Source organism: Daphnia magna, linkage group LG9 (assembly GCF_020631705.1).
Source record: "Daphnia magna isolate NIES linkage group LG9, ASM2063170v1.1, whole genome shotgun sequence".
Taxonomy (NCBI): domain Eukaryota; kingdom Metazoa; phylum Arthropoda; class Branchiopoda; order Diplostraca; family Daphniidae; genus Daphnia; species Daphnia magna.
In genome coordinates this window covers 5,145,780-5,158,850 of record NC_059190.1, presented here as the reverse complement: position 1 = coordinate 5,158,850, position 13,071 = coordinate 5,145,780, and the positions used below count along the sequence as shown (strand labels likewise).

Genomic DNA, 13,071 nt, shown 5'->3' with positions numbered 1-13,071 from the left:
CAAATCAGAAACCGTCCAACTTTGGAAGCTTTTGAAACCGTGTGATTTGTGACCCTACACATTTTTAAATTTACAAAAATTCCAATCGGAACAAAATACAAGCCCTCTTTTAATGTGAACTACAAGATTCACTCTACGCTCGCGTCACAAATATACTCTATTTCCATTTTCGTTATTCTATATTCTTCCGTTTAGTTAGTCGTTATGGTCGCTATAGAAACAGGTTCACAACATAAGAAACTAAGATTTGAACATCGAATATCGAAATTGTGTCGTATTCTTTGGTGGACAACTAATTTTGTGACTTTTTCCTTTTCTCTGTTTTTATAAAAAAATGAAAAAGAATTGGCTGCTAGAATATCATTTTGTGCGCGGCGACTATGCGTTTTGTAAGAAAATCATTCAAGATTTATCAACAAAGAGTAATAATCACCAAGATGAATACTCTATCTACGTGCAAGTAAAAATGTTGCACGAATAAATTAGTAAGACTTCCTCTTAAAATTATTTCTCTACTACATTTTTTTTAAAGGCACGTATATATTATGCCGAAGGGAAAATACTAGAAAGCTCCCAGCTGTTTCAGCTGTGTTATGCAAAGAATCCCAATAATCCAGGAACTTTACAAGAAATCGCCAAATATTTGTAAGTTAATTCATTAATATTAGAAGTAAAATTTATTTTCTAACAATCAGTCAGCTTAGAATTGTTCAGGGACGATATAAGAAAGCCGTCGAAGCGCTTACGCTTGCAAAACTCCTGATAACACAACCAGATTTTATGATTTTGCATGATCTCGCTCTTTGCAACATTAACCTCAGAGAATATGCCTTGGCCGAGGAAAACTGCAGAGAAGCAATCAAAATCTGTAAAAGCAAAGCCATCTATAAACTACTAGCAGCTTGCCTAATTCGTCAGAGTAAAACAGGAGAGGCGATTGAAGTTTTTCGTTTATCCTTAAGGTCAACAGAAATTGCACCTACCATGTTGGCATACGCAAATCTAACGCTTATGTCTCAACAGACTGTTTCCTAAGAGCAGTCAACTTTACACCACCTTTGGTAAACTCTGTGTAGATATGAACTTCGACGAAGACGCAATGAAAACTCTGTCAGCAGCCATCAAGCTAGATGATAACAACACCGTGGCATTAAATGAAATTGCTGTTTTACATCAGGTATATCCTCATTTAGGCTTCTGTTGCTAACATGCTTCAATAATTAGGCTACCCTACTTTATTTTATTAGAGACGAGATGAGATTGAGGACGCCGTAAACCGATACATAGAGTTGGTTTGTCGTGGTATGGAATCGGCAAGCATATATAACAATTTAGGTCTCTGCTATTTCTACAAAGACAAATTTGTCATGGTATAATTTGGAGCAAAAGAAACGTAATTAGTGTAAAAGTATAGAATTATTATAATTCTAGGCGCTAACGTGTTTGTTGCGGGCACGTGATATCGATTCAACGTCCAGCGAAACGTTGTTTAACTTGGGGCTCGTATTTGCAGCTTTGCACCAATATTGCTCCGCCTTTATCCACTGGAGAGCGGCTGCCGTTTATGCCACAACTAGCAGTTTCGTGGATCAAGAGCTAGTGGCGCTTATTTCGGCATGCTTACCTTTCGTTAATGAAGAAACGGACGACTAACAATTAGATGACGAATGCGTGAAAATTTTCATTCTCAAGGAACAACCATGATAGTAATTTTTTTTTTTCAGTTTAGTAACCGTTTATTATATGTGCTAATAATGGTCCGAAACTTATGCTGGGTTCGACTTCTGCGGTAAAAAATTATTTCGTTTGGCTTAGTTTCTTAAATCTGGATGTGGCTGGTGATGTAATTCAGAAGATCTATCTGAGTAACAATGCCAACCACCACAGTGCGCTCTTCAACTGTATCACTTGTATCTGCTGGGAATAAAGAGAAAGCAAAGCTAGTAAAATGTTCTGGTAATAATACGTTACGAAAAGTGAGTCATACACAGACGTTGATTATGAACGACCAGACAGTAATGGTCGCGTTCCAGAATGCGTGACACCTTTCCGAGCGGCGTTCCGAGCGTTACTCGCTTGAACTGACCGTAGAGTACATCTTCCACTGGTGTCTTAGGGTCGGCTTTTTTGGCCAATAAGCGGGTCATTAAAGACCCCAGTGTCACCATCCCTTTAATTGACCTAAACCGAAAAAGTTTTGTGTGACTGCTCGACTTAAAGGCGAAAACCGTCTTACCCTTCCTTGTCCACTACAGGGAGCTGATCGAATCCTTCCTTTTTCATGATGTCTATGGCCTCTTGGCATGTAACTGAAGGAACGATCGAAAGAGGGGCTTGCAGATTAAGCGCAGAAACTTTCAGGTTGGACCACCTGATGATGGACACAACAACGGCTTTTTACCCACAGATATTCTACTCGACTATAGATAACCACTTGACCCTTTACCAATGATTTTCGGAAACGTCACCCGATGTGTCAAGCAAATCACGTTCCATCATCCACTGATCAGATAGGAATTTGCTCATGTAGTTTCTTAGACCATCGGGAAGCAGGACGACGCACCGCTGGCCTTCCTTAAGCTCTTGGGCGGCTTTCACAGCTGCTGACATAGCAGCTCCGCAGCTTCCACCTGAACAAGATGGAGTTAGCATAGAAATTGCTAAATAGGTTAATCATACTAACCACACAAAAGGCCTTCCTCTTTGATCAACTTCCTCGACATTGTCAGCGAATCCTTATCGTTAGATTTGTACCACCTGTCGACCACAGAACGATCTGCACAAAAATAATACGTTAAAACCAAACGCCAAATAGGCGTACCGTTTTAGCAAACAAACCGAGAACAGTTGGAATGAAATCGTATCCGATTCCCTCCACTTCATAAAATCCAGAGTTGTCAGTTTCATTAAGTTCTGCTGGTTCAGCTAGAATGGAACCCTCGGGATCGACACCAATTACTATGCAATTAGGAAGTTTTTCTTTGATTTTACGGCCAATGCCAGTAGCAGTACCTCCGGTTCCTGCTGACAGCTAAGACGAAATTTTGCACAAATTTTTTTTAGAATGAAACATTAAAAGAATTAAATTAGTTTTTCACTTACGACTATCATATCTAAATGACCATCACACTGATCTAAAATTTCTTCGGCCGTGATGTCATAGTGGGCCAGGGGATTACCAGGATTACGGTACTATAATTTGAAAAATGCATATCTTTATGAGATGATAATTTCTAATCTAGCAATAAAGACTGGAGGAGAATATAAATATTGTAACTTTTGTTGAAAAATCTCTATATTAAGTATACCTGATCAAGAATCATGGAATTTGGGATATCGCGGTTTAGGCGTTGGGCCACCGAGATGTGACTTTCAGGAGAATCAAACGTGGCAGAGGTTGGTGTTCGCACTATCTCTGCTCCAAGCGCTTTGAGTGTGTCTACTTTTTCGTTGGACATTTTCTCCGGTAGAACAATAATGCAACGATAACCTTTCACGGCAGCCGCCAATGCGATTCCGATCCCTTTTTGCAAAACAATGTAACAAATTTATAGAATTCTTCCTGGTCATGACACACTTGGAGTTTATCCCAACCCGTATTTCCAGATGTCGGTTCGATAAGTACGTCTCCAGGTTTAATTTTTCCAGCTTTTTCCGCATCTTCCACCATCCTTAATCCAATGCGATCCTTAACGCTCCCACCAGCGTTAAAAAACTCGCATTTCGCAACTAATGTATTGATATGTTATTTCTTGTTTAACTTAAAAAGTAAATGTAATGCTTACGCATGTCGCACTTGAGCCCATAGCTTTTCGGGATAGAATTCAATCGAACTAATGGAATATTGAAAATCATATAGTAACGACACAGAGTGAAACGTAACAAAAGAAATCTATAAATATACCTAGTGGTGTGTTGCCTATATTGTCTAATATATTGGTCATGATCTTCTTTCGCGGCTGTCTAATAAAAAATATATAAAGTTAGAATTTGTTTAATTGCAGCATCCAATTTGCATGTAACATTGAACTTACAGAGGTTTCACCGTGTGAGGCGAGGTGGCAGGATCAGCGTTACGGTGCCACGTGCAACGACTTGGTAAATCGGGACGTACGAATTCGACCGCAGCTGCTGACTCGGACACATTGCTATTGATTGAAGCCATGTTGTTGTCGACAAACAAGGTTTCTTATACTCAGCCTTGTAAAATAAAAGTGAAATTTAGACACATACTGTGTTGGATGACATCAAGCTTTTTGGCTATGCTGGAATACCACGGTATATCACGAATCGGTTTCGATTGATAGAGTTACCGAGTTACTATGAGTATTCTAGATATGCGCATTTAGCCAGCTAACCACATATTTTTTTTGGTTGACCTGACCTTACCACTCATCTAATCTAACACATACACTGTAGCTTTGCTGCTAAGATCCATGTTTTTTTTTCTTCTACAAAATGCCTACTGTTGTCCTTGAAATAGATTTTATATTCGGAATTACGAACATGGAACTGTGTAAACTCTGAGGTAAGCCCAGTTCCTCTCAAACTTAAAAATAAATGACAGTCGTTCTTCTGCGCAGGACTAATAATATCGGTTAATTGATTACTTACGAAAATGAGGGAGGAGGAGGAGACTATGAATCGGACGATGCACCAACGCGCCAAGCTCACAACGCACACGGAAGAGTACTAAACTCCTGAGCCCAAAGGCAGTTACTCTCTATAGCTTTTCCTTTCGAGCTCGTCTCACCAACTGCCACCTAAAGCTTCAGCTCATTTTAGTGCTTGAGCTAATGTTCGTCGTGAACATGGCATGCCTTCCCGCCCTCACGGTGTCCTTGTAAGAGTATCGACCCATCAGCGACACCCCCTTTTTGGTACTCGTCAAACATATGTGATAGACTGTCCTGTATTAAAAGCAGGCAACCCCATCTGGAGACGGATGTCACGGTCTACAGCAACTAGTAATAGGAAACAGTCGTTGTCTTATTTTTTTATCTTATTTTGTTTTTAACTTGTTATCTGATACAATGAAATCTGTAGTTCAAGTATAATGATATAACGGCACATTTTCGTCAAAGGGTTTTTTCTTAATGATTTGGTGATAAACGTCATATAGGAGCACGCAGCATGCCCGAAATGAGCGACGGAGGAAACGATGTGCAATTTGTGCATTCAGAGATTTCCAGATTAAGCATAGCAAAATGTCCAACCACATATGTTTAGTACTATAGACGAACTTGAAAAAGCCTTTTGATCATGAAGAAATTCATTGTTTTTCGAATGACTTGAAATGAAACTGGAATCCAGCCATGCTACGAATTGTAGTTAAAAGTTAAAATAATTTGTTAGTCTAAAACCCAACAGGTGACTGCCATGAGGACGATGCCTGGGTTTTGTAGTACTGAGCTACACATACTGCTCGGATATTTTTCAGCTGAAAATATGGCGCGAATGAAAACATGTCTAGAAAGTAAACAAGTGCCTGCCTTTCACGGAAGTCGGAAGGCCTTGACTAGGCCATATAAAGTTTCGGAATTTGTCCCAGTATCAGTTGGTGGTCGGCCCACTATTTTGCCGCAAGCTGGACTATAGGAGCATTGTAATTTCTAAATAACCACTACTTTGCATTATTTACATTTACCTAGTCGGTTTCAAGTGTATTTTCACTTACTTTGTTATTTCAAAGTTCCAAAAATTCTTATTACTTTAAACTGGAAACGCAACAAGCAACCACAACTGGTTGCCAAAATTATAACATAAAAGAGACATACGTGGTATTATCCAATATTTCCATCAAGGTTGTCGAACGAATGACTTTTTAGCGGTTTTCGGGATAACGTGTAAAGAATAGGTAGAAAACTAGATCAAATTTTAATCCGTCTGTATCATCTTCATGCCTAGCTTTCCTAACTGCTTTTCGGCAAAGCGACTGAGGTTCTGGCCACATCTAGAAAAGATTTAAAAAAGAAAACAAATAAGATTAGAAAATTTAACGATTCAAAAATACAGAGGTTGCTGAAGCCAAATCTGAAATAAATGTGAACTTACTTGTATTCATCGGCAGCGTCATTATTGTAAGTAAAGCAATTAGTGAATATCAACTGCAAATCCTTGACGAAGTCTTCCGCAGTTTTATATTGTATACTGTTGAGTTTGTACTTCATTGTACCAAGATCCATAGCTTGTTTGATAACCCGATGATAGTCGGGGGCCTAAAAATGCAAACAAAGAAACTGTTTTAGTAAAATGTTACAACGGGAACGAATAATTAAAATGCAGAAGAATGCTTCAAATAATTTAAGCAGGGTATCAATTACAGACTTAATGACCAGCAGTGAGAAACCCAACACAAGACAATCGAACTTTTCAAAGCAATTTGATATGCAAAGGTTTCTTTTTCGTTTCTCTCTCTCTGAAAGGAGGGTGCGAGGGATTTAACATAGTTTTACCTCGGCTCTTGTAACTGGCTTGAGAAATGGCCAACTGTCCACGTGACTGCTGCAATCGGCCAAAAGCTGAAGTAAATCAGCCAAGTCCACAAAGCCGGATGGAGACGTTGTGGAAGGCAATGGCAATGGGCGACTTCGTTTCCGATGGGCTGATGCATTCCACTTGCTGTTGCTGTCACTATTTCCACTTTCATCTAAAATTCAATAAAACCAATAAGATATGATGTTAACTGATAACTAGATAACTTTAGAATTGCATATGTTTGAAAGATTTTAAATACATACACAAAATACAGAACTGATAACCTTACGAGTCTGTTTGGGACAAATGCTAGCTCCCAGAATAAATTCTACCGTACATTTTAGGACAAAAATGCAAAAGCTAGCTTGTTTGTCACGCAAAAACGTTGAAGCGAAATTGTTTTTTAGCATTCGCAGCATAGAGAGGTGAAAATAAATAAATCAGGTAAAAGTGGTTGATTCTTTTTATTACGAAAAATGGCAGGTGGCAGGGCGGCTCCAATTCTCACAGCTTTTAAAGAATTAAACAAAAAGTACGTCATAAGGCAATGTCAAAGTCAAGGCCGATAAGTTACGATGATGAGTGGAACAACCTTGGTTTGGTACTTGGAGAAATGAATCAAGGTATAACGGTCTTTGAACGAGGTGCGGGAGGGTGTGCAACCCGGAAGTCATGGTTTGTTATGTTATTAAAACGTTTACCTTCGGTAAACAAATCTCTTACCATCGTTGCTGTCCCCTCTGAGTCGCTTGGAGGACTGAGCAATTTTGTCAACGGCTTCTGCAGCCGAGCGACGCTTCCCTAGGTTCAAGTCAGACGGCGATTTGGCTCGAACGGGGTCGGTTTGCGTACGCTTCCGAGTCCCAGGATTCCTAGCCATATCTTTGGTTTCTTCGTAGAAATCAATGGCGTGACGAGCCCGAGAAACTCTTGAAGATGCCCTGCCATCCGAATCTGTACAAAAATGATAAGTAAAAAAAAAATAATAATTTTAATAAATCGTTAGTTTATATACTTTTACATGCATTTTTAGGTGTACAAAAAACTTTAAATGGTAGCTATATCAAAATGACTTACTTTTTTCCCGAAGTTTGCCTCGATCCTTATCCTGAGGCGGCGTCTTGCACTGTGGGCACGACCACTTGCCCCTTGGAACCTTCCTCATAGGTGGATTGATGCACTCTAAGTGATAGACGGCTGGACACGTATCACAACAGATAACCTCTCCACCTTCCTGACACACTGGACACGTTTCATTGTGTATCGATTCCATTTCACTTTCACCCTCCTCTGCTTCAACTTCAGCTTCCTCCTCCCCAGCTTCAGCTTCTTCTTCTTCGACAGCCTCGTCTTCCGACTCTTCAGAGAAGACGCGGCGTGCTTTACGAGGAGTTCGAGGTTTTTCACGGGGTTTGCACTCGGCACAAAACCTTGGATAAAAATAATCGTGAGTCAAATTACATCCCACAAATACTTTCATACTAGAGTTTACCAATCTCCTTCTGGAACAACCGTGAGCAAGGGTTTCAAACAATACATGTGATGTCCTTTATCACATCCATCGCACAGCAACATTTTTTCTGGATCGCCTTTCCGACGACAAATACGGCATCTTGCATTCAATGCTGACCGATTCCACGTAATACTGTTATCTGGATCAATTTGAAAAAGTTTTTTTTTTTTTTTTCCGAGGACAGAATTAATTTTTAAGATACAACCCGGCATAGGTAAGATGTAAAATAAATAATTTAATAAAAGAACTCACCTAGTAACGCTAAGTGAACGTACAACTGAGACAGACTTGTACAGGCATGAAGAGACAACTCCCACTTTTCTAAAGGTGTCCTTACTGCTTTCGGTTCGACTAGAAATCATATTTGCGCAAATGAAGTTGTTGCAAAAACAAAATATGAAAGAATAACCTACTTTTTGTATCTGCTTTGTCAGGCCCCTCTTTGTGATCTTCCCATTTTTTCATGGCTTCTTCAGCTTTCAGTCGTTTTTTTCTTTCCTTTTCGTCTTCGCCTAAAAATCAACTTCAGATTGAACGTTGTTTAAAATAGTCGCAAACTGGTAGCTTACCGAGAGGCTTCTTCAAATACTTGCTTTCTACACTTTGAGCTAACTGAAGTACGGAACATGCTAGATCGACAACGCTCTTTTTCGGCACAGTATTAGCCACACTTTCGCCTTCTACTGATGAACTTATTTCGGAGCGATTATCATCCTCTTCAGCATCATTGTGTTCGAGCTTTGGCTGCGTTTTCGTTACAAGTTTTCCGCCCCACGTCAAGGTATCAATCTGAGGAACAAACTTTCGTGCCTCTAGAGAAGATCTCCAAGAATTTCTGTCTCTGACCTATGCAGATCATTAAAAATGTTAAAAATCTAAACCTTTAATCTGTCCATTATTGTCATTGCTAATAATTAACCAAACATACCTTGAGAGATCCCAATCCGCCAACAAAGATTTTTTCCTCAGTTTCAAGTATCATATCTATGAGCGTGCGTTCCATAATTTCTTCAACAGGAGTACCAGCAGGAAAATAAAGATTGATATCATATTCCTTCTCCTTCCGTATTTGTCTTGTGGATTTGCGTGTTTCACTTTCAATCTTCACTTCAGGTCTGGAATTATCTAAACGGTGGATGAAGCACTTGGTAATTCCTTCAACGATCCTTTCTTTTTCTTGTAGCAGAATGTTTTTTAACGCGTTCTCGCGATACCCTCGCTCATTAAGGTTCAGTATGAGTTGATCAATAGAATCAACATTATCGTAGAACGACCATTTTGTTCGTGAGAGGTAGGTAGCGTGGACAGGGCAATTCGTTGGGTTAGACGTACAAACACCAAATACCTTGGGCCTAATTACCAAATGGCTATTAAAATTATTAGAACAACACGAACAACATGAAAAGCAATACTAACTTTTCGCAGACAGGTTCATTTGAAATATCGTTTTCTTTATTTGCAGTTTTGAAGAACTTGCGAATGTCTTCTTTACTTTTACTAGGGTCGATCGGTAATCCATTAGGTTTTTCTATGGAATATGGAGTAGGTTCAGGCAAGCAAGTTCCGACATAATCATCATCATGCTCGACGAAAAAGCCGGGAAACGATTCAAAAACCCAAAACCTCCTAAAGATGTTTGATTAGTTAATATTGTGTGTTTCCTAAACATCGATCTCGACTTACCGGAACGCACGATCTTGTCCAAGAGGCGTCAGATGAGTCATAGCTTGCATTTTGAGAATTTGTTGGCGAAGTTGTTGCTCCTTCTTAAGGACCTCTCCTTTCCTTTTGGCAGTTTCTTGTAGTAATTTTTCTAATTCTGGACCATCTTCCGTGTTGCCATTCTCTTCGGAGCGTAGTTTGGCTCGATTAATAACGTCTTCTTTTCTCATACGTCTCTCATTAGCATGCAAAGCTCTCAGTTCTTGCCGCAACTGTGTTAGTTTGGTGCTTTTTTCTTCTAGTACATCTCTTATCGACGCATATGTCAGTATTTGATGACACAGACATTTGATGATTTTCATTTTATCACCAATTGGCAATTCGTACACAGTACTATGGGCCAAGGCGTGAAGAATATGTGGATCTTCCTGGCGTAACTGAACGCCAGGATCGTCGGCAGCACTATAGCCACCGCGTTGCTGATATCGCCATTTTGTGCGCAGTTCACTGCTTCCACCACCAGACGAGATTAGGTGTAACCGTAAAATTTCGGACACAGTCAAGGAATCCATTGACAACTTTTTCAGAGGAGTACCCTGAAACAATGTCACAATTAAGTTCATAACGCTCACCACTTTAACAAGAGCAATTAAAAATCAGAGACCCCATCTTCCCCCTCGCCAATAAAATAACAAAAAACAAAAAACAAAAAATCACACATATATATCAGAAAAAGCTACCTGGTAAGTTAGTCCACCTTCGGCTACTTCAGTTTCTTGGCTACCTGTTGTTGTATAACCAGCTTCTTTCACTTCCTCAGATTCGGCGTCTTGGAATTCAAATAAAGAACTGAGCAACGCTTGCAAAATGTCACTGAGAGGACCAGACACTTCACTTTCCACTACTGCTCGTTCTAAAAGTTCGAAAGTGAGCCCTCCCGGAAAAGCATCTTTTAACTGCAGCTCTTCGCCAAACGCTAAGAAAAACTCCAACACCATAATGAAATCGCCAAAAATTCCGTTGGGAATAGCACACTGAATAGGCGTGGGGGAAGGCAAATCTTTAAGGTCGTCGCATTCCAAATCTTCTCGAATTTTGCTCCATTCCTACATTTCACGGAATATTTAAAATGGCATTTTTTGAACCAATTCTTTAAATTTACCTTAACGTATTCAGCTATAACTCGCTTTTCTTCCTTCTTTTTTTCCTTTGCTAACAACTTTTCATCAACCTTTTGCTGCTTCCGTTGATCAGCGATTTGCCGGAGACTTTCACGTTCTTCGCGAATTCTAATAGGGAAATGGATAATTAAACGACTGATCGCACGAGGGAAAAAAAAAAAAAAAAAAAAAAACGCAGACACACATAAAAAGGAAAATAATAACAATGCTTTCAAAATTACTTGATGAATTCCTTCGCCAAAGATTCGGCGTCCAACTTAGGACTTTTGGTAGCGGATTTTGCATTTCGTGTGGTGTCTGGTTGGCCTTTTTTGCTTGGCGTTCCTTTTACCGGTGTACTCTTACCGTTACTCTCTTTGTCATTGGATGGGGTTTTGGGTGTTTTAGGTGTTTTTGCTGCTTTAGGCGTCTCACCTCCCTTACTAGTTGACAAACTTTTGTTGACTTTCTTTGCAGCCCTCTTCTCTTCAAACCTTGGTTTTTCACCTGTAAAAATCTCGGTGTATTTGACGGAGTCCATGTTCAACTTCTTCCATGCTTCAGGCTGACGTATCAAAAGAATAAGAATAATGAATGCAATGGCTAAGATAGATATCATTAATTCAAAATTCACCTTAACTACCCAGATGCCTTCGTACTCCTCGAACTGTAGGCAGTAGCGTAAATATAACCGAACTTTATCTCGAGAATAGAAGCCTTTTTCTCTTCTGATGCAATCCACAGTTACCTAAAAATGTAAAATTTCAAAGCGTGAAATTGCGTAAGAATAAATGAAGAAAAGAGAGGGAAACTAGAAAACAAACGACATACCGTGTGAATAGGTTCAACAGTTCCGCTTCTATCATCAACAATTTCCCTAACTTCATATTTAAATAATTCAGGTGGAGGGCCATACTGATCTAGCATTAACAACTTGTCCTCTGTACTCAGTTCATCATCCAGTTCTTGCTTGTACTGTTCAAGTTCTTGAATAGTTGGAGGCACAACCCGGAGTACTTGTGCAGGATACCACTTGGAGCGAAGGATTGCTTCCACATGCTCATTTTTGAAGTAGCGGTCTTTCATAAAGTAGTAAACATCATCACATGCTTCATTGACTTTCCCTCTGCACGTAAGGGATGCTACAAGAAGTAAAGGTTGCCTCAGCTATTGACATGAAAAGTTAGTTGCTGTTCTGGCAATGCAAGATAAAACAAATACCTCTAATGGAATGTCACTAACAGATTGCAGTGCCTTTTTTCACTTTCAATGGCTTCTTGGTACGTCAAATTGCTTTTAGCAGTCAAGGAACATGACCAGACCAAGGAATTGCAAAGAATGGTCCTCTCAAAAAATGCTCTGAAAATGTAACAAACATAACACTGTTGAACAGAATCGGAATAAAAGCTTTTCACAAACAATAAATGATATGGAGAATAAATTCTAATACAAATTGAAGTTTTCTTTCCCTACCAGGAAATATGTAAGCAAAAGAAGTGGGGCCACTCTGTTACTATAAAAATACAAGCAAAACATACTCATAGTCTCTGAAGATTTCTTTTGTGAGTGGGAAATAGAAAATTTCCTCGTCCGGACGAATATCAAGTGGTGGCGATTGAGGAACGAACGGTTGGCGACGTAGAAGCGGCATGGCGTTTGATCATACAGCACTCTGCACTGCACAAGTTTAGAACTATAGTTTTTAGTGAAAAGATGAGCACAGAATGCCAACACAGTGTTTTAACATCAGATGTGAGAAAGCAAAAATCATTAAAACTTGAAGGGAAGAATGAATAGCAATAGTCCCAAACGAATCACACAATCATACACGAAAGACGATCTGATTACGACAGTGCGGGACACAAAGCCAACGTTACCGTTAGAAACCACCAAAACGCACCGGGAGAAAACAAGAGCCAAAAGTCCCATCCAAAAAGTCGGCTAGTTTTGCGCTGATGTTGAACTGATAGTTGTAGAATTAATTTACCTGTCTACTGTATGAAGTTATCAGTACAATATAAGCAGTTAAGTAGTTCGTTAGGTTATCCTTCTTGCATCGGTGGTTATTTTTCTAATTCCGCGTGGATTCGACCCTACTTTATTGGAAGCAGGCGACAACCGCGAATCAGCGCCATTAGATATAAAAAAACAAGTGAAGCTCGGAGCGCGAGTCTTTGTTTGAATCGTGTAGCCGTACCAGGGGGCGCCAAAAGAAGGTAAACCCTTGTAAAAAGTGGTGGGCTACACGAGATATGAAGA

At 39.6% G+C, this 13,071-nt stretch overlaps 3 protein-coding genes across 4 annotated transcripts; 1 reads left to right on the top strand and 2 right to left on the bottom strand.

Annotated features, from left to right (window-relative positions):
• The first annotated feature begins 114 nt into the window (after positions 1 to 114).
• On the top strand, positions 115 to 1,861 carry LOC123475912 (Bardet-Biedl syndrome 4 protein-like). The gene is made up of 6 exons (XM_045179141.1): positions 115 to 460; positions 533 to 645; positions 705 to 962; positions 1,024 to 1,177; positions 1,248 to 1,370; positions 1,432 to 1,861. Exons 1-6 carry the CDS (start codon positions 335 to 337, stop codon positions 1,651 to 1,653), a joined length of 996 nt encoding a protein of 331 aa, XP_045035076.1. The 5' UTR covers positions 115 to 334; the 3' UTR covers positions 1,654 to 1,861.
• LOC123475910 (cystathionine beta-synthase-like) lies at positions 1,711 to 4,782 on the bottom strand. Of its 2 annotated transcripts, none has more exons than XM_045179137.1 (13): positions 4,615 to 4,782; positions 4,035 to 4,200; positions 3,905 to 3,963; positions 3,786 to 3,833; positions 3,595 to 3,729; positions 3,309 to 3,523; positions 3,103 to 3,192; positions 2,839 to 3,031; positions 2,684 to 2,776; positions 2,447 to 2,630; positions 2,237 to 2,371; positions 1,988 to 2,181; positions 1,711 to 1,917 (listed from the first exon to the last, which is right to left on the bottom strand). In XM_045179137.1, the coding sequence occupies exons 2-13, from the start codon at positions 4,163 to 4,165 to the stop codon at positions 1,820 to 1,822; spliced, it is 1,575 nt and encodes a 524-aa protein (XP_045035072.1). In that variant the 5' UTR covers positions 4,166 to 4,200; positions 4,615 to 4,782; the 3' UTR covers positions 1,711 to 1,819. The 2 variants fall into 2 exon arrangements, with proteins under 2 accessions (XP_045035072.1, XP_045035073.1); XM_045179138.1 differs by having other exon boundaries at positions 1,711 to 1,914; positions 4,615 to 4,780.
• Positions 4,783 to 5,633: 851 nt separating this feature from the next.
• Positions 5,634 to 12,960, bottom strand: LOC116930443 (bromodomain adjacent to zinc finger domain protein 1A). Its single transcript, XM_045179131.1, is given in 21 exon segments — positions 5,634 to 5,953; positions 6,055 to 6,218; positions 6,456 to 6,649; positions 7,201 to 7,431; positions 7,555 to 7,907; positions 7,970 to 8,129; positions 8,243 to 8,341; positions 8,404 to 8,502; positions 8,560 to 8,836; positions 8,919 to 9,342; positions 9,407 to 9,616; positions 9,674 to 10,248; positions 10,393 to 10,758; positions 10,815 to 10,941; positions 11,055 to 11,377; positions 11,447 to 11,560; positions 11,644 to 11,979; positions 12,034 to 12,068; positions 12,071 to 12,171; positions 12,351 to 12,489; positions 12,800 to 12,960. Coding segments are annotated over 20 exon segments (4,377 nt in total). The 5' UTR covers positions 12,464 to 12,489; positions 12,800 to 12,960; the 3' UTR covers positions 5,634 to 5,877.
• Positions 12,961 to 13,071: the final 111 nt, after the last annotated feature.